This window comes from Sinocyclocheilus anshuiensis, unplaced genomic scaffold, assembly GCF_001515605.1.
Source record: "Sinocyclocheilus anshuiensis isolate Anshui unplaced genomic scaffold, SAMN03320099.WGS_v1.1 scaffold144, whole genome shotgun sequence".
In the NCBI taxonomy this organism is placed as follows: domain Eukaryota; kingdom Metazoa; phylum Chordata; class Actinopteri; order Cypriniformes; family Cyprinidae; genus Sinocyclocheilus; species Sinocyclocheilus anshuiensis.
The window spans coordinates 1,160,440-1,180,024 of record NW_015555720.1 but is presented as its reverse complement, the minus strand read 5'-3'; the positions used below and the strand labels follow the sequence as shown (position 1 = coordinate 1,180,024).

Below are 19,585 nucleotides of genomic sequence, written 5' to 3'. Positions count from 1 at the left end.
AATATCAATATTTCATTGATTTTATTAAAAAAAAAAAAAAAAATAATAAATTAAATATTTAACTTTATTGTTAACTGAAACAGTGTAGTAGTAATAATGCCAATAATATGCATTAATAATAATAATAATAATTATTATTATTTTATTATTATTATTTACAGATGTCTAAATAGCATTCTTTGGGGTTTATTCTTTGTTTACTTCACATTCACACAATGTTTGTTGGAACCCAGCTGAATATTGTTTTGAATATTGTTATTATATTATAGGATATTATAGTAATAAATTTCTCTCAATAATTCTTCACTTTCATGTGTCACTTTACAGTGATTTGTTGTTAATAATGTTCTTATCAAATTAAGTGCATGTTTGGGCAAAGATTAATGTAAAAAAGGGGAAAAAAAACATTTATTTAAGTTTTGTCTAATATGTGTCAAGAATGGTCTCTTGCTATTATCTAATTATATTTTTATATTGTCCACCCTGTGTTTTTGCAGATAATGCAGCCATGGAAAAAATATATATATTGGCCACCGATTCTGTCAATATAATTTCACAAGCAAATCCTCATCTCAATAGTTTAAAATTTGTGAATGCTATTCCAAAGGGAAAAAAATGGCTTTGTGATATTTGTGATAGATACAGCTTCACTGAGAAATACATCCGATTATAGAAGTGGGTTCCAGATACCATTTCATATCCTCAAGCCCAGGTGCGTTGGTTTAATTAGGCAGTAATTTGACAGCTCCTCCTTGTGTTTCCTCCTCTAGCAACAGCGTACGGTGTACAGACTGACCCTGGTGAAGGCCTGGAATGTGGATGAGCTGAAGGCCTACGCAGATCTCATCGCCCTTGGACAGCCAGATTTCATCGAGGTCAAGGTATGCCTCTCACCCGCCTAATTCAGGAATGAGCCTCTAATGAGGGTCTCTTAAAAGGTGAAGCTTTATTAAGCTATTGCTGGAATCCCAAGAATTTCTACCCAATCCTTTTTGCAGGAAAACAATAATGACCAGACTCATTAAATTCGTTCTCTGTCCTAATGCATTTACTGAGAGCCAATGATTCAAGATAGGATTGATTTTGAGCTCAGATAAGATGAACTTGTATCGGGAGCTACTAAATGAAATGCCGTAACTGAGGTCCTGTGCTACAACAATTTTGGTTTGAATGGTAAATTATTAACTGATTTTAAACTTTAGAAATTTCCCTTTGGAATCACTGTATCAAGTAACGTTCACAATTTTTTTTGCATTCGGTTATGAAATATTGGTTACATAAACTTCTAAATTCAGTGAATATACACATTTTTTTAGACACTGATATAGACTTGTATTAAAACGCAGTTCCTATCAGTTTATTTTATGCCAGGTAAATGAATAGTTCGTCTTAAAAATTAAAAATGTCATTTACGTAACTTTTTGTTGTTTCTGAACCTTTGTTTTTTGTAGAACACAAAAGGAGAATTTTTGAAAAATGTGCAGGTCACTCTTTTCCATACAATTACAAAAGCATCAGAAAAGTGATCCATATGACTTGTGCATTAGATCCCAAGTGTTCTGCCATATGACTGCTTTGTGTAATAATAATGAGACCCATTTGATTCATTAAAAAGATTTGACTCAGAAAAGGGTATTTTTGTATTAAAATCTATTTATTTATTTTTACAAATCGGTTATATTTTCTGTAATTATCACTTAAATTTCAGTCAAAAAAGAACTGACTTTGAATATACACTAAAAAATATTTTGTAAACATTGTTGTTGAATAAAACAAAAATTATTGGAGCATGCAACTGAGATTCTTCAAATTTTCACATTTAATTTGTGGTTTATTTGTGAAATTTACTATCAATTTCTGAGTGAAACATTTCACCACCAAATTCTTTTAGTGCACAATTTGTATGGACCACTTTTATAAAACACGTTTTTGTATATTTGTTTTAAAACTTCAGTCCCCATTTATTATTTCAAGAAAAAGAGTGAGCAGCACTTTCTTCAAAATCTCTGTGTTCAATACAAGATATATGGTCATAAAGGTCTGCTACAATATGAGGATAAACAAATGGTTACAGAATTATAATGTGAACTTTCTTCTTTAATTTTCATAAATGAAGAGCCATAAGTCAATACGTTCAGATTGCAGTTTACGTTTCATCCCATTCCTCTAATGATCCATGAAGATCAAGTCAGTCCTCTATGAAATACCAAGACTGTAGCTTTTAAATAGTCAACTAGTGACTTTATTGGCTTTTTAATGAAAATCTAGTTTTTAATCCGCAAATAAGAGCCTCATTCTACTTAATCAACCTGTCTTCAAAATTAATGCAATTGACTAAACTGATTAAATCTATCCTCATCTCAGCCAGCTTTTATTTGCCTTAATGCATCTGGTGTTTGTTGACCTGTGTAATTACACTGTCCTGGTTTAATTGTACTGATTTGAACTGATTCACTCGTGACCTGATGAATCACAGACCACAACGGCATGAAATCCTCTTGGATGAGGGACACATATTATTTTGTAGAGTCTCTAAGCCATTCTTCCTGTTCCTCCAGGTAGAAAAACAATCTTTCACATCTGTTAAATTACAATTTTATTCATCTTTATTTCTCCCCTTTTTCTCCATTCAGCTGCAATTTGCATTAATTCTTCCATGTATTTCTTCCCTCCTGGACTCTTATCTTCCCAGTAGCAGCTTCTTTTCTAATGGAAGGAAGGAGGGTTCTGCTGCATTGAGAGTCGCAGAATTGCTCGTAATCTCATTACAAGTCAACAGCCAGTCATGTGACCTGTGCGCACCTGCCCCGTAGGGAACCCGCCTCAGCGCATTCACATTCAAAGCAGAGCCACTCCAAAGTAAAGCCAACTTCAACTATGACATGCTGTTACCTAGCAACAATAATCGCCCACTTTGATAGACCGCAGAAGGCGAGGATTTACGCCTTCTTCTGTGGGATAAAATAAAGGCCATGAAATAGTGTGAGGAAAATATTGCTGAGTTTACCCAAACAGAGGCAGGCTGTCTGAATCTCTGAGCCTGTGTTCACCTTTTAATGGTTCGTCAGCTCTGGGTTAACAGGGCGAATGTCAAATGAGATTTCTACTTCCAGTTATTTTTTGACATTTGAGCTTCAAGGCTGTGGTGTGGTTTGATGCAAACTTGAACTGGTTGTTCACATACTAGGTTTGAGAGTATTTGCTTATTGTCGACAGCCCAATGCAAACAACATTTTGCTGGTTTAACAGCAAAATGGCTCGACAATAAAGATGATCTGAACTGATCTGAAGCCATTGAAAGTGTTTTAGTCGTTTGTCCTATAAGATCAGTACTGTATATTACATGTACATGTAATTTTATGCTTTGCGAACTTTAACATTTGGCTGCAAAAATGTATTTTTTATTATGTAAAATTGTCTGACTGGCTGACAGCTAGAATCATTAAGAATGGAACTGTAATGGATTTTAAATTACAGACCAATTTGTGATGTGTGTGGCATGATTTTTCAGCAAAATTGTTTGACATTTAAAGTAATAAAAGTTTATAACTAAATGTTATTTTAAATAACTTTTTATTCATTCGATCAAAATTATCACGTTTCCACAAAAATATTAAGCAACACACCAGTGATAACATTATGTCCACCTATTTCAAGGTAAAAACTTAAGTTCAGTTGCTGCCTAAAATTAAATATAATCAACTTGGCATTTCAAGCTAAATTACATTAAACCAACTTAAAAAAAGCAAGTTGAGTTTCAAAAAAAATATTTAAAAAAAGTTGAAATTTATCAACTTATTTTGAGTAAAATTAATGTAAAAACATAAGCTGCAGTGATTTACTGATCATACAATTTTTTTACAGTGTATTTTTGATCAAATAAATGCAGCCTTGGTGAATATCAGAGACTTATTGTGTGTGCACCAAAAGTGAAGCGAATGTTCACATTGCGTTATCGCTCTAGATTACTCGCAGGATATATTTCTCCTCCATTTTCTGATACAACCGGATGTGTCAATAAGCTCTTCGCTTATTGGCTTGCATGACAACTTGTCATGCGAATTTTCCACTCAAGTTGAAATTTTTCAACTTGCGCAGAAAGACGCGATTGAGGCGTATATCGTGTTCGCAGCAATTGCGCTACCCAATTCGCATGATTTCTGTCGCCCCGAAAAATTGCAAATTGGCGTGTATTTGCGTCTTTGCATTGACTTTGTATGTAATCTACTTTATAACTATAATTAAATTAGCTTTTGGTGTGTACACTATTAAGAGTCCAAAACATCAAAAATTCTTACCGACCACAAACATTTGAATGGTGTGTAAAACATATGTTAATAGTTTAAAAAATATATATTAAATAATGCATGTAAAAATTTGATCTTATCAGAAGATTTTGATGCAAGACTTTTCCGCTAGTCAATCCATTTTGCTGTATGGGAAGCATGAAGCTGAGATCAGCTGAGATAAATCTGTTAAAGTGTTTTCTCTTAAAAAGTGATGATTTTGTTTATAATGTGTCTGGATTGCATTTATAATAGACCTTTTATCAGTTCATGCATTTCTTGGTAATCGAACCCATGAGCCCCATGAATTTAACACATTAGCATTCATCCAACCACCATAAAGACAAGCCTTTTTACTAGCCACATTTTTAAAAGTCACCTTTTTTATACATTGCACTTATTTGGCCCTTTAATTAGACAAATTATGCTTTATTCATGCCAAGAGCCAGACAACAAGTTTCTCCTAGCAATGAGACATGGTTTATGTGTAGCCAGACATCAAATTTCCTGACATCTCATTTACTTCTATAGGACACCAGTGACCCAGTCATCAAACCGCCAGCAGCGGCAGCATTGTTTTTTGTGCATTTGGCCACTTTTATGGACGTGAAACAGAGTGGTGATATATGCGGAGGGTAATTAAGGTTGGTGGTAGCCCAGCAAGTTTGATATGTTTATGAGTTATGAAGGCGTTCAGCCCCCTCCAGCTGTTCGGCCCCACAGTAATTACATCGTCCAACAGCTGCTCTTACCCCTCACATTTACCAACACCTTTGTGTGTGCGTCTTTATTTTATTCCTGCTAGACCTGCTGCACACTCCATGTGAGAGATTTACTCTGTCAGACAACAGATGTTTATCACTGTTGTCTGTTTCCATGCGTTTTATAAAAAAAAAAAAAAAAAGTTATTACATTTCATTATTTGTCTATGTGCATTAAATCATGCACAATAAGACCAAAAACACATGACTTTTTCTTTTAATTAATTTTAAAATATTTTGTCTAAATAAATAAATTACAAATAAAACCTAAAATCAGCCACTGTAAATGCGAAAAGTGCAAAATGTATGTATCACAATGTTATAATGTGTACAGTATGAAAAAAATGCATATTCATTTAGAAATTTGCTAAAGATTGCCTCTAACAGTAATATATTAAAACGGTAATATATAAAATGATTAGTGTTTTTAAACATCAACTTCCTGTTTGTTAGATTACAGCAAAGCTAATCTAAATGTAAACATATATAAATATTAAATATTTACAGAGCCCTGTACATGACGTGGACAAAAATATATTAATAAGAATTTGTTCCATTGTTTTATTCATAATTTGCCTTGTTTTATTAATTTATTCCCTCATTTTAATAATCTGTTACCTTGTTTTAGTTCATTAATTTTTGCGAATTAAGAATTTGTTCCCACAACTTAATTTGTTCCCTTGTTTTAATAAATCGTGGCCATATTTTACTAATTTTTTCTCATGTTTTGATTTAATTAAAACAAGGGAACAAATTTATATATACTAAATTTCATGTCATGTACAGGGCTCCGTGAATTTCCAATATAAATTAATTAATGTTATAGAAGTGAAAAAAATTTATAGAAGTGAAAAAATACAAGTGGAAATGGCACTAATATATTGTGCATCCCCATATATATATATATATATATATATATATAATATATTGTGCATGCAATAAAAGGTAATTTTATAGGTCTTAGGACACCATGAAAGGTATAGAGACATGCTTGTGTAATGTGAAGTCAGTCCCGTTCCTCTCCAGTGCTGAGGAATTGTCCTCTTTGGCCAGTTATCGATCAAATCATTATTCCTGCACAATTAGAGCATCTCAGAGGTGTTAGTCCCTACACAAAGATGGACAGCCTGCGCTGGGCTCCCAAATTATCTCCACCTTAGTTATTCAAGAGGTTAGACATTTGAGGACACAACTGCCTAACTTTTGGACGACGCTATTAGCGCATCATTCATGCACCACTTCTTTTGCTTTAATTCCACATGCAATTAAATGATTTTTCATAGCGCTTTTATCAATTCACCTTTATCTTTGTATAAATGTTTGGTTGGCTTATTAGAGTCTGATTGTTGGTCTATGACAGGAAATCTGTAGCATAGTTAGCGTAGACTGACCGTAGAAATGCTCACTTTCCTCGCTCCATTGATTTATCAGGGCATTTCTGTAGGTAATCATCATTCTCTATGGCTACAGAGCAGCCAGATAAGAGTTGGGCTCATTAATTCTGTGCCAGACTGGGAATATCAGCTTTGGACATCAGCCATGGCCCACAAGACTGAGATGAGGAAGGCAAGAATCCTGTCCTTTCATTTCCACTGTCCTCAGAGAGGAATGTGATCCGTTGGGACGGTAATAGAGCCATAATGCAATATAATACTTATCCCCGTATACCTTATACCTGAAAAGACTATAGTGCATTAAAACACATGAAGAACAACCAATTTAATTGTAATTTGAATTAATCTAACTTAATAAAATATCACCAAAGTAATAAAGTAACTTATTTAATGTATTTTTTGATCATTATAACTTTATAATTTCTATTTAAATATTATAATAACTTTTTATATTTTTTTAGAAAGTGAGAAATGTGTAGCTTAACATTCAGACAAAACATATAAAAACATTTGTGACCATCTTGATTGCGAATGAACTAATATGTAATACAATACTACAAAATATAATATATATAGTAATTATGATATATAAAAATTACTACAAAATAATACTAAAAAACTGTAGTAATAATAGTCTAATCATTTCATCTAATAATATATATATATATATATATATATATATATAATTACTACAAATTAATACTATACAAAATATATAATAATAATAGCAATACTAATAAGAAAAAAATATAAAATAATATTAAGAAATAAATGAGTAACAATTATATTATAGTTATTATTACCATTATTATGATGATGATTATTATTATTAAGTATAATGATCATTACGTTATTGTCAAAATACAGAAATTAAACTAAACTAATTAAAATTCAGTTTTGGATATTAATTATCAGACAATTGCACAAATCATCTGTATCAGTTAAGAAACTTTTAAACAATTTCTAATTATGAATACCTTCAATTATACTTATTTATTCATAATTGTAAGCCATTAGCTTCAGGTAAAAGAGAGCTGTAGGAAATTCTGTATTAATCATTCCCTTATGATGTCTCTTGTGATTATTTAATGAATTATTGCACTCAGTATTCACATTATTTAGAATTAATTTGCTTTTAATCTCCATTAATTTGCCCTTGTCGTGTGTTTGTTTCTGAACCATTTAAACCACTGATGCGTTGTTTACAGTTATGATTTATCTGATATCTCTTTCACGTGACGTCTCTTTTTTTAAATTCTCTCAACGGCATGAAGATGTTCATCTATCGATTGTCCAGCGTGATAGAGTGCTAACAGCTCAGCGTGATGAAGACTGAAATAAGATAAAGCCTCACCGAATGGGTTTTCACTCTGTCACAGGATGAGTAATGTCTTTTCAACAGCACAGCTACTCCTACACACAAGCAGACTCATGAACTAATGCTGGCCACACCACAAATGAGGCCGGTTTTCATCCAGCGGTGATGTGTCACTTACTCTGTTGCCAAGGATTATTAATGACTACTTTTCATGATGTGTGAAGGTTCAAACGGAGTACGTGACCTGACTTGACACCAGTTTGTTTCAGTATCCAATCAGACATCAGAGTTCATGATGACAGAAATTGTATAAATTGTAAACAGAATTTGCATTTCCAGCATGTGGTGGATGCAGCCCTAATAGCCGCGTTCGTCCTGATCACAGCAGAATCTATGAGGTGTGATGTGAACACTGCCCTGTCATGTGCGTGAGTGTAGGAGTTCAATGAGATGATCTGGCTGTCTCAGTCTCCATCATCCATAGAAAAACCAAATCAGCCTCCACGCGCCGGCGTGTCTTTGGGCTGTGTGCGCCGATATGATTCAGAGTGTTTTTGTGTCCCTTTTTGTACAGTGAGGCACAGTTAAATCTAAAATGTTCAAAGAGTCAGGGCAATATCAGCTGTATCTGAAAAGTGTGATTGTGAATATTTTAAATGAAAGCTACCTGAGGGAGTGTTACAGTGATTTTATTGCTTTTATGAAATGTCGTCATCACCTATATGATAAAAAAAAAGGTCCAATATTGTCATGTTATGGCCAATAACCGATAAATGGGTAAGGTTGAAATTCTATACTGTTTTGTCTGAACACATTGTAATCCTTAAAACTACTTACTACAGTAATCGCAAATTAATCACACATCAATTTGGGCTAAGAAATGACCACCCAAAAGATAATTTAAAGTCATTATTGTGTTAAATGAGAAAAGTATTGATTAGAAATTACAAGAAAGTAGCTTTAGAAAGAAGTATTTTGATTCAACATAGAATTTATTGCACTTTTTAGTCTACAATGTGGCCATAAAATTTTTAGAAACTAAAGTGGCAATTGGGTGTATTCACACAGACTGTTCATAGGTGACATGAATGCATTTACACTGCAATTAGAATTGCGTATGCTATGAGATACTTGGGTTTTAAATGGATATTAGTGCCATTAGAGCCATAGGTGGCTCACTGGATCATTGGCTCACTTTATTATTTTAAAAACATAGATTCATTCAGTAAAGAAACACCGCTGTGACACAAACACTTAGATTGGCATTTTTTGCCCTCTAGAATTGTAGGGGCATATAACTGCATTCTACTAAGCTGCATCACACAGTCAGTCGTCATGCATTATGTTTATCATTAAGCAACTATGTATATGTGGACAATATCGGTTATCAGCCGATATTACAGTTTTTTAAAATTACTTTATGTATTTCAATAAATACTTTATTGAAATAAAAAGAATATTTAATAAATTCAATACAAAAAAAAATTCTAATTATTATTCAGAAACCATTATCATACCGATATATTGTGAATCCCTACTAATGGACTTAATTAAATTGAAATAAAGATGCTAACGGACTGTGAGGTGGCAGGATGTGTATTCATATTTTACAACAGAAGAAAGTGGCCTATCTATGGAAGCCGGTTTTCACCACTGAATAAAAATAAAAAAGGTAATTGTGTGTTTTTATCTCACAATTCTGATGTTTTTTATCGCAATTGCGAGTTTACATCTCGCAATTCTGACTTTTTTCTCAGATGTGTGAGATTGTTGCAAGTTGCAAGTTATAAAGTCAGAATTGTGAGATATAAACTCACAATTCTAAGAAATGAAGTCAGAATTGCTATATAGAAACGTGCAATTCTGTCTTTCTCAGAATTGCGTGATATAAACTCACAATTGCGAGTTAAAATGTCAGAATAGCGGGATATAAACTCACAATTGAGAGAAAAATTCAGATTTTTTTTTCTTCTCACAAATGCGAGTTTTGTAAGAATTGTGAGATATAAACTCGCATTTGCGAATTGTAAAGTCCAATTCTAGGGGGGAAAAAGACTTGTGTTCTCAGAATTGCGAGTTTATATCTCACAATTACGACTTAATAACTCACATTTGCGTGTTATAAAGTCAGACTTGCCAGATATAAACTTGCAATTCTGAGAAAAAAGTCAGAATTGCAAGTTTTTTAATTGCGAGTTTATATCACACAATACTAACTTTATAACTCTCAACTGCGAGTTTATATCATGCAATTCTGACAAAAAAGTCAGAATTGCGAGTTTATATCATGCAATTCTGACAAAAAAGTCAGAATTGCGAGTTTATATCATGCAATTCTGACAAAAAAAGTCAGAATTGCGGGTTTGTATCATGCAATTCGGAGAAAAAGAAAAATTGAGAGATGTAAACACGCAATTGCGAGAAAAGTCAGAATTGTGAGATAGTCGCAATTATATTTTTTATTTTTTATTCAGAGGCAGAGACGGGCTTACATACCTATCCAATAAGACAAACCCAATAAGAACTGTGTCTGTTTTATGTTGATACTTTTATGATGAGATTTTATCATGCTGTGTTTGTGACTTAGACAATTTAAATGTCCAATTTTACAGTTTTGTCCCTCTTGTCTCTTTGCCTGTCCTCTAGGGAGTGACATACTGTGGCGAGAGTTCAGCCAGTAGCCTGACAATGGCCAACGTACCCTGGCACGAGGAGGTCGTCTACTTCGTGCAGCAGCTTGCCAACCTGCTCCCAGACTATGAAATTGCCTGCGAACACGAGCACTCCAACTGTCTTTCACTTGCGCACCACAAGGTAATCCTGAACAGACATGCTGTTCATATAGCTGCTGTTCTACTCCTGCACTGCGTTTCGTAGAAACGGAGCTCATACTGTAATTTCCTTTTTCTGACTCAAACCACTTAAAGCTGTTACAAATAAAGATACCGCTGCCATTTCTGTAAATGTCATTGAAAAAGTATTGATATGGGCACTTGCATTAAACTGCCATTCAGGTGAAGGGTTAAACCTTCCTTCCTGCATTTTTATGCTGTCTCCTGACACCGCGCTAGTCATTCTTACAGCTACTCTTGTTTTACATTCGTTTCTTGTGACAGCTTCTCTAATGGTTTGCGTGGGCAGTGAGCCCTTACCAGCGTTCTTCTCTCACAAACAAAAAACATATTTATGTGCAAGTGTTATATGGTGCTTCAGTATCCTTTTATGATTTGCTGTTTGTATTCTGAAATCAAGTACCATAAATTTCTGCATGTGATTCGATGGTGAATATTTCCATTCTAACACACAATGGGGTATTTCATTTACTAAGAAACATAAAGTCTTGTGTGCTTTCCCTGTTTGAAAACATCTGAAAGCAGTCTTTTGAGGTGATGTTTGCTGGTTTTAGAGGGGTTCTGCAGCCAGGCTGGGAAAAAACAATCTGAAGACCTGCTTAGGGAGACCAGCTTAAACCTGATAAGACTGGCAGAGCGTCATCATTTGCTCACCCTCATGTCATTCCAAACTGTATGATTATCTGAATAATGTTTCAGCTGCTTTTGAACGATATATCATTTATCTTTAAACGATAAAATGGCTAAGATGGTGTAAACATTAATCAGTACAGTTTGACTTTTGAAGCGACACAGCCACTTTGTATGATGAACAGATCGAAATACACATTCATACACAGACTTCATCACATATGGGTACGTTTTCTTTTAATAATCGTTGGCAACAAGTCATGTACTCATGATGCAGGATAGGACACTCATTTTTTACTCTGTTGATACCCTTGACAATGTTTTAAACCAAGTTGATTCAAATGTAGTTTTTGAATTTAGATTCAAATTTTTAGTTAATTTTTGGGAAAATTGGCCTTTTAGTTTAATACCTTTAGTTCTGTTTTAATGTGTAATACCTCAAGTATGGTTTTCTCTATGAAAATAACTAAAGAAGCTAGCATCAAACAAACAAACGTATTTGTTGAACATCAAACCTCATTGATTTTTGCACATCATGTGAACAAATATCATAAGGTGTGGCCGCTAGGCAAGGTTTGACGTTCATACAAGGAGTCACACAATCCTTTGTCCTTTTTGGAGTATGAAAGTTTTGGACCCCATTGATTTTCATAATATAGAATAACATAAAATGTTGTTCAAAATATCTTCTTTTATGAGGGTATAAAAAAGTAAAATATCTTCTTTCATTGGTGTTACATGAGGGTAAATAAATTATAGAATTTTCATTTTCTGGTGAACTATTGCTTTAAGATGTTTTTCATTCTTTATCATTGTTTTTTTTTTTTTGGACTATGAAAACATCTTTCACTCCCTATTTGACCCAGTTAATAACATAAAATGTTGTTCAAAATATCTTCTTTTATGAGGGTATAAAAAAGTAAAATATCTTCTTTCATTGGTGTTACATGAGGGTAAATAAATTATAGAATTTTCATTTTCTGGTGAACTATTGCTTTAAGATGTTTTTCATTCTTTATCATTGTTTTTTTTTTTTGGACTATGAAAACATCTTTCACTCCCTATTTGACCCAGTTAACTCCATATTGTGCTTTGAAATACTGTTATGGAACAATTCAAATTGTACATCATTTTTGACACCCCTCCTGAGCTTTTTTTTTCTTGCAGTAACAGATGTCTAATACTGCCCCAGATCTCTCTTGTCCTCTCATTTCCATGCTGTTTACTTCCTTTTGCTGAACATGCTCCTCACTTGATTTCTAAATATCCCATTAATTCATTCAGCTTCCTTTTTCTCTTCAGGCATGGAGAGCACTCTTACATGCAATAAGGGACTGTAACTGCATATGTCCACCGGTTTGCATCCTTTAAAACCCCTCCACTCATTTCTTGTCTCATCATGCAGAGCTATAAACACGACGGCTGTAAATGAGCTGCAGTATTGGAGAGTCGTAGTCATTGTGAGTGCCCAGAGCAACCTCCACTGAAACCCACACAGGCATGAGAAGGTGTTCGGTCCTCCACTGCCTTACCATCAAGTGTTTGGAAACAAGGCGAAGAGGTTTGTTGGTGGGCAGCTTAGGAGGCTGGATGCGAGACCTATGAAGATAAGAGTGCCAATACAGTAATAACGGCAACAAAAGATTAATGAAGGACTTTTCACAGGTGTGTGGTTTGTTGGACGAAGATTATACAGCCTTTCAGCATCCTCACGCCATTATTAACCAATTATATATGGTTAGATGCATGATGTCACTCCTTGTGGGTGGAGCTGCATCTCATAATTCACTGAGGAAGATGCTTTAGGGTGTAATGTGAAAACTTCAAATGCAAACCCCCATTTTATCCAAATGATCCTGACACCTTTGCAGTCTTCAGCAGTTATACCGTCTTGCTTCTGAAATTCAAATGACACACTGATAAAGCCAGTCCCCAGTACACAAGCTCCGAGCTGCTTTGCCTTCCTCTGCAAGGTTTTTGTCCCTGCTTTATGCATGTTAAAGAGCTCTCTTTGCATTGCCTGTGACAGACGTCTAAATGAAAAGGCATTGAATTTGTGAAATGTGAAAATTCATTCCTCACCACATCACCACCAACCGCACAGGGACTCACTCTCAGTTTCCGTTCGGCTCGGCCGTGACTCACGAGGGTGCTAAAAAGGCCCATTGTTCTTGTAATAAGAAGCCATTTTTCACATTGGACCTTGGAAGGCCACCGACAGCATTTCATTGCATTGACTTTGTTTAGCTGCCGCATTCATTTTTTTCTTATTTCAGGGTTGAAAACATTCACCCTTTATCCGCAGTGTTCTTGACGAGGTAAAACCCTCTGAATGAATTTACAGCTCTTCACTGTGTGGAGCTGACAGCTTATATTCTCATAAAGTTAGAGCACTGCGTCCTCATAAAGCCCTCCCTATCTCTCCATGTTCTGAGCTAGAGGAAGGAAGGAAATTAAAGCATGTAAAGCAGAGTTAAACGAGGATTTAAATCCATCAAGAGTTCAAGTAGAAGAAGCTTGATTTTCTAACATGTCTTGTCATATTCTGGCCAGTAGATATAAATCTGGTCCCTCTTTCAATGTAAGTCTTTGGGATATTTTCTCCCTTTTAACATCCTGATTTAGAAAAGTAATAGCACATTTCTATTCAGCAAGCAGAACAGTTTAGTTATTCATGTTCATAACACAATCTGTGCAGAGCAAGTTGTGCACCTAAATTTAATACTTCAGGTTTACTTTCAGCCCTAAGTATGAGCAATAGTAATAGAGATGCTTGCCTTAGCAAGCACCACTAATAAGAGATGTAGCCTTGAAGCATGTTGCATTTTTTAAAAAGCCTTAGCTGGCCCTATGAACATTCATTCATTCGTAAACAAGATTACCCATTTAAACTTTAAAGTCCCAGTAGTCTCTCAGTAAATACACCAGACTGTAGAAGCCCCGCAGCACACCGTACAGACAAGACCATCATTAATTTTGGGGGATGTTTATAGTGTTTAGGGAATGAAAGAGGGGCTGCAATCTGTGTTGGGTGATGTGGCGTCCCAAAACCACATTTGCATAGTGACTTCATATGTTTAGTGCTCCCAGTTAGCTGTGCAGAAGCAATTTTACAAATGAATGAAGCCTTAAAGTGCACTCTCTCAATGCATGGCCATCTGTTGGCATAGCAGATGTGGATAGTCTTGCACTCCGAAAATAAAAGGGCTGCCAGTTTCCCTCTCTTACATGGCGTCTAAAGTTGAGTATTCCTGTCTGTTTTCTCCATTTTGGACTCTACTTAAGGAAGCTACTTTGAAACAATAGCTTGCCAAGTTAGAAGTTCATAATTTATAGTTCAGCTACCCTTTGTGATATTTATCTGGCACAAAAAAATTAGGATATTAAGGTTACAGCTGCAAATTGATTATGCTATGTTAATTATATCACTTATCAAAATCTTATTTGTCGATATTGTGCATTTAATTTGTCACTAATTTTTAGCAAATCTTAAACTGAATATTTAGTTTGTTGTCATGAATAAATAAATGTGTAGCATTTAAAACGATTGACTTTGGCACTGGAAGACCCACTTTGTTTATTTGTTGTTTTTTCCATTAAATTGAACAGAAAATAAACTGGACTTCCCAACACAATTTGGGAGAGAGATGAGTGATTTGGATTATTGCTCAGTCACCTTGCTCAGTTGTTACAGGTGTAAATAATCTAGTAGCAATGCTATTTTTAGTTACTTCCAAACACCTTGTTTCCTAATGTGAGTATTATAGGAGAACGCTGAGCCAAACTGCATGTGTGTAAAATTGACACGGAGGGGAAGAGATCTTTAAAGCAGTTGGGGATGTATCCTTGGCCTTCCCGGAGAGATGAGTTGGGACCCATGGGAGCCTTCATCTTCTGACTGCTGAGTATCTGTGAGAAGGATATGGAGTGATTCGCCTCAGCAAATTACTCAGTAATGAAAACATGCAGCTGAGGAAGAAGGTTCCCCAGAGGATGCAAACTGCTTAAGGCCTTACAGACTGACTGCAGAGATAGCTTTCAAGGCTGCCTCTAGGTAGCTTCAGGTAAGCAGCTAAACATAGGTAATATGACACGAGGACAAAGATCACATTCCTGGCACTGCACTAAGAGGAAGTGGTGGTCTTGGCATTTTCAGTAGTGGGAAGGTATGTTTGCTTCTCAATTGTGGTGCACATGACCAGATTGTCTTTGAAGCAGCGGGCAGCTTTCAGCAAGTTGGACAGTGGTTGTCTTCAAGAGAGCCTGCGGTGGTCTGATCCACTCTTGACAGCTTTGTTAGCTTGGACAGAGCTCTTCAGGAACTGTCCAAACAACAACTTTGCAGCAGCTAAGACTTCTTATTCCAAGTTCTGTTCTGGTTCCTCAAGTCTTGACTTGAAAGCATGCTTCCCGTGAAAGAGTTATTCTTACTTTCAAGACTTCACTTTCACTTTGAAGTGCTTTTCCCTGGACCCTAGTCTCCAGCAACCCAATCAGGCACCTCAGCAATGTCCTCAGAGCAAAATATACTACAGCTGAATCTATTTTGTGGTAACGAGGAGGTCTTGGAAAGAAAGAGCATGTCCAGAGATGAGAGGAACAGGAGCCTGGCACCTATAGCTGATTGCATCACCATGCTGAGCATGGATCACAGTACAGCATCTCATCAGTGCAGTGTGAAATGTAATCAGTGCAGCTCCCCACTAGGACTCTTTATGCCTGTGTGTCGGAGAATGGTTTAAAGGTGCTGATGGAAATTGATTAAATGTATAGGGTGGGAAAACAAGCAGAACTAAGCTGTGCCTACACCCTGACATAGAACCAAAGCTTGAGAGTCAAGATTGTGTAAGATTGATTGAAACACATGGTTTGCTCGAAAGGTGTGGATGGAGACCACAGGTTCTGCATCTCAATTCGATGTGCAAGTTTGTGAGTTATACTTTTAGCACATCACTGGCTGCACCCCAAATGACATTCTTCATGTGGACCCTGCCACCTTCTACACTTGTCGTGAAGATTGCAGGGTGTCCCGTTTGATATCTTTTGATTCTGAAGAGTGCCTAGTTTGCAGCTTCACTCTTGAGGTGCTGGCATTTCAAGTATGAACTTGAAAAAGGACTTCAAGGACTGAGGGTGTCATTTGGGACTGTGTCATTAAAGACTACGAACTCTGTTCTCCGAAAGCAACTTCCTTTGGCCTCGTCCTCTGATTTGCACCTGCCTTGGTGTTTAGTACCAGAGCTTTGCCCAGTTGGCAGTGTACATGCTTGGAAAACACCATCAGACCTCATTAGTCAAAGTGAACACCTGTCAGGCAGGGAGACTCAGTCCAATCTTCACCTGTGTGTCCGTTTTTTTTGTGTTATTTAACACAGTGCTCTATCACCTGCTGTCTTTCTTACCTCTTTTCTTTCCTGTGTGTCTGCAGTTCAAAGTCGACGGGGAGTGGTGGACGTGGATTGACTACGAACGCTTCCAGGAGCTCATTCAGGAATACGAGGAGAGTGGGGGCACCAAGAGCTTCTCAGCGATGGACTATATGGCCAAGACCCCCAGCTGGGCCATTTTTGGGGCCCGAGAGAGGGGATTTGACCCCTCGGACACACGCTTCCAGAGAAAGAATAAGACCAAAGATATCTCAGGGTGCTGATGTTACTTTTGCTTTCCTACTTTAAGTCTGTAGGGGAATTTGTATTTTTAATAAATGGAATAGATGACCTGATTGACTGCACCCATAGATTAAGACTTTTCTTTTTATTATTTAAGCCAAGGCTCAGATTGCTCTCCAAGACTTTCCTTAGGGATGAAATTCTGGTTAGCATATACTTGCAGATACTTGATAACTCTTTTTTTTTTCATGCATCTTTTAATGAATGTTAGCTGCTGTTTTTAGTTATGATCACAGTAATAAAGAATTTCATTCCCAAGTCCTGTTCACTCTGAGCTCTGGATCTAATAACTCTGGTAAGAAAACCATCAGGTGGACAGACCGGAAGAACAAGTGACTTGAATTTAAGGCTTCATTTATTCATACCACCTTAGGGCCTAAATTTAGAGTGCACAAGAGGAAAGAACTGCAAAAGAAAAATATCACTATAGTTAGCTACGTTAATAACATGTCACCTCAAACTGTGATTTGTGCGTTCTTTTAGACGTTTAGAGGGCAGTTGAGTCAGATGGGACTTTGAATGGAGCAGTTCTTACGGATTGGCCCATGATACAGCTGAAAGCTATTTGGAATCAGAACTGCTCCATAAATATCTCCGTAACAACCACTCAAGACATTGGTATGTGAAATTGCAGTTCTTACCTTTTACATTGTCTTTTTGTTTTTTGTCTTGGGTATTTCTACACAATGTTGACGGATTACATCAAGTCAAATGTCACTACAGGTTTTTGTTTTTGTTTGTATTATTTTATCATTCTTTGCCTTTTTTTGTTTTGCAAAATGTTGTAATGCAGTTATGAACCTGATGTTTGTCCTTTATTGGGTTACACTGATATTGTGAATACACCCAAAAGGTATCTCCAAACTGCATTTGTTATTCATGCACATGCAGGTGCGTTGCAAATGAAATTGAGTTTTGTTGTAGCTGCTTTCTTGGCGTCTTATTAAAACTGTCTTTATGGTGTTCTACAGAAGTTTGAATGTTATTGTAAGAGATGGGAATGTGCTTGATGCTGAGTGAACTAGGTCACAGCCGTTTCACAGCTCTGCGACTGAATGAAGCGGTCTTGAGTGACGGATGAGAGGCGTAATATTAAGACCAGACAGAGTTTCCCGCTTTCTGTCCCTCTGTTCAAAGTAAAGAGTCAACTGGTAATGCTACATTCATCTGAAGTCAAATTGGGATATTCTTACTTTATTTGCACTTATAAATGTGCTCTGTTATATAAATGTGCAAGTATTTTTTTCTCAGCTCCACACTTTTATGACACTTTGATGTAATGCATGGCTAACACTAGCTGCAATCCTATTCTTTAAGTTCACAATGACTTCTACTGTCTCTGGATTCTGACAAGTTAGCAAAAGTTGGTGTCCACTGAGAGCACTTACAGCTGAAAGTTCACCGGATTTATCGGAATGTTTAAACTACAGCCTTTAAAGTGCCTTGTCTCCTAGTTGTTTAAACATAACAGAAACAGAGAGATGTGTAATGGTCTGTGACAAGTGACAGAAAAGCTATTTCACACCGCTGTGAAAAGGTGCCGCGCTGATCTAGGCTAATGTGATACACTATCTTCCTCGTGCATTTCAGTCAATTTAGCCACCCGAAGGGACTACCCAAACACACTCTTTTTGTAGTCCATGAGGGCATTTTAATCTGAATTTAATTGGGTTATTTCTGTGAAGTTGTCTGTTGACTTTTGCAACATCATATATAAAAGATGTTTTGATTTGGATGCTTTTTCCTTTGACAGGTTGTAATGCCATGAAAATGTGTACATTTTTGACAAGTCAGGTTCACAGAGTGAAGGACTGGATTGTCACCCCTTCTTACTGTACATCAGGTAATGTCCTATGTGTTTAATTTTTTTATATTGTCCTATGTTGGAAGTGGTTTTTATGTTTCGTTTAAAGGCAATGTTTAAAGAAGAGCATATTCTTTTCAGTATACATATACCGTATACTGTGTGCTGTATGGATATTGTACACATTTTTTTGTGGAAATGACCCTTCGCAGGGAGCTTGATTGACGGGTGATCTGACCAATAACGCCGAATTCGCCATTTTGTCCGACAAAAACAAATCAGACAGGAGAGTAGATTAGCATCTCACGTTTACACAACATGCGCAAATTGGTGGGCAGGGCTAAACAGGCAGCTATGTAGAAGCAGGCATTGTTCTTCTGCGGAGGCGGTGTTTATCCACACTATTATACATCATAGAGTGGTACATTCCACAAGCTGTAGTTTTGGCAGACTGGCTTCAGTATAGGCTGTTTTTAGACTAACGAGAAAGTTTTGGATTCTGAAAGTTACGGGATGTTTTTATAGTACAATGACCTCTTATATGCCAAAAGATCAAGGGAAATTTGGTTTCTCAGTTCATGACCCCTTTAAGTAAATATGAAAAGACGATTGGTTCACGTGCCGCTTGAACTGAGGAGCTGCAGTGATCAGTCACAAGTCACGACACATTAAAGAGTCACAAAGCGGTATTTATTGTTTGAATTTCTTTAAGACCATGTGGAAGACCACTTAAAAGATAAGATTTTGTTTCATACTAGAAGTAGCCTGCTCTGTCTTGTCTGTCGACGCGTTGTCAGTTTCCTTTTTGATCCGCAATGTATTTTTAACTTTATGAGGTCATGATGTGTGGCGTGAGAGCACCATGGCTTGA

General features: G+C 36.2%; 1 protein-coding gene across 6 annotated transcripts in view; it reads left to right on the top strand.

Annotated features, from left to right (window-relative positions):
* The window catches only part of tyw1 (tRNA-yW synthesizing protein 1 homolog (S. cerevisiae)), a 76,461-nt gene extending 58,443 nt beyond the window's left edge, over positions 1-18,018 (top strand). For 2 of the 6 annotated variants that reach the window (XM_016465569.1, XM_016465570.1), the window contains exons 15-17: positions 771-881; positions 10,406-10,573; positions 16,670-18,018. In XM_016465569.1, the coding sequence (XP_016321055.1) occupies positions 771-881; positions 10,406-10,573; positions 16,670-16,891 (501 nt within the window). In that variant the 3' untranslated portion in view covers positions 16,892-18,018. Of the gene's footprint in view, positions 1-770; positions 882-998; positions 1,145-2,692; positions 2,992-10,405; positions 10,574-16,669 lie in introns of those variants that run through there. The other 4 variants (XM_016465572.1, XM_016465574.1, XM_016465573.1 and 1 more) reach the window with 4 other exon arrangements.
* The last annotated feature ends 1,567 nt before the right edge of the window (positions 18,019-19,585 follow it).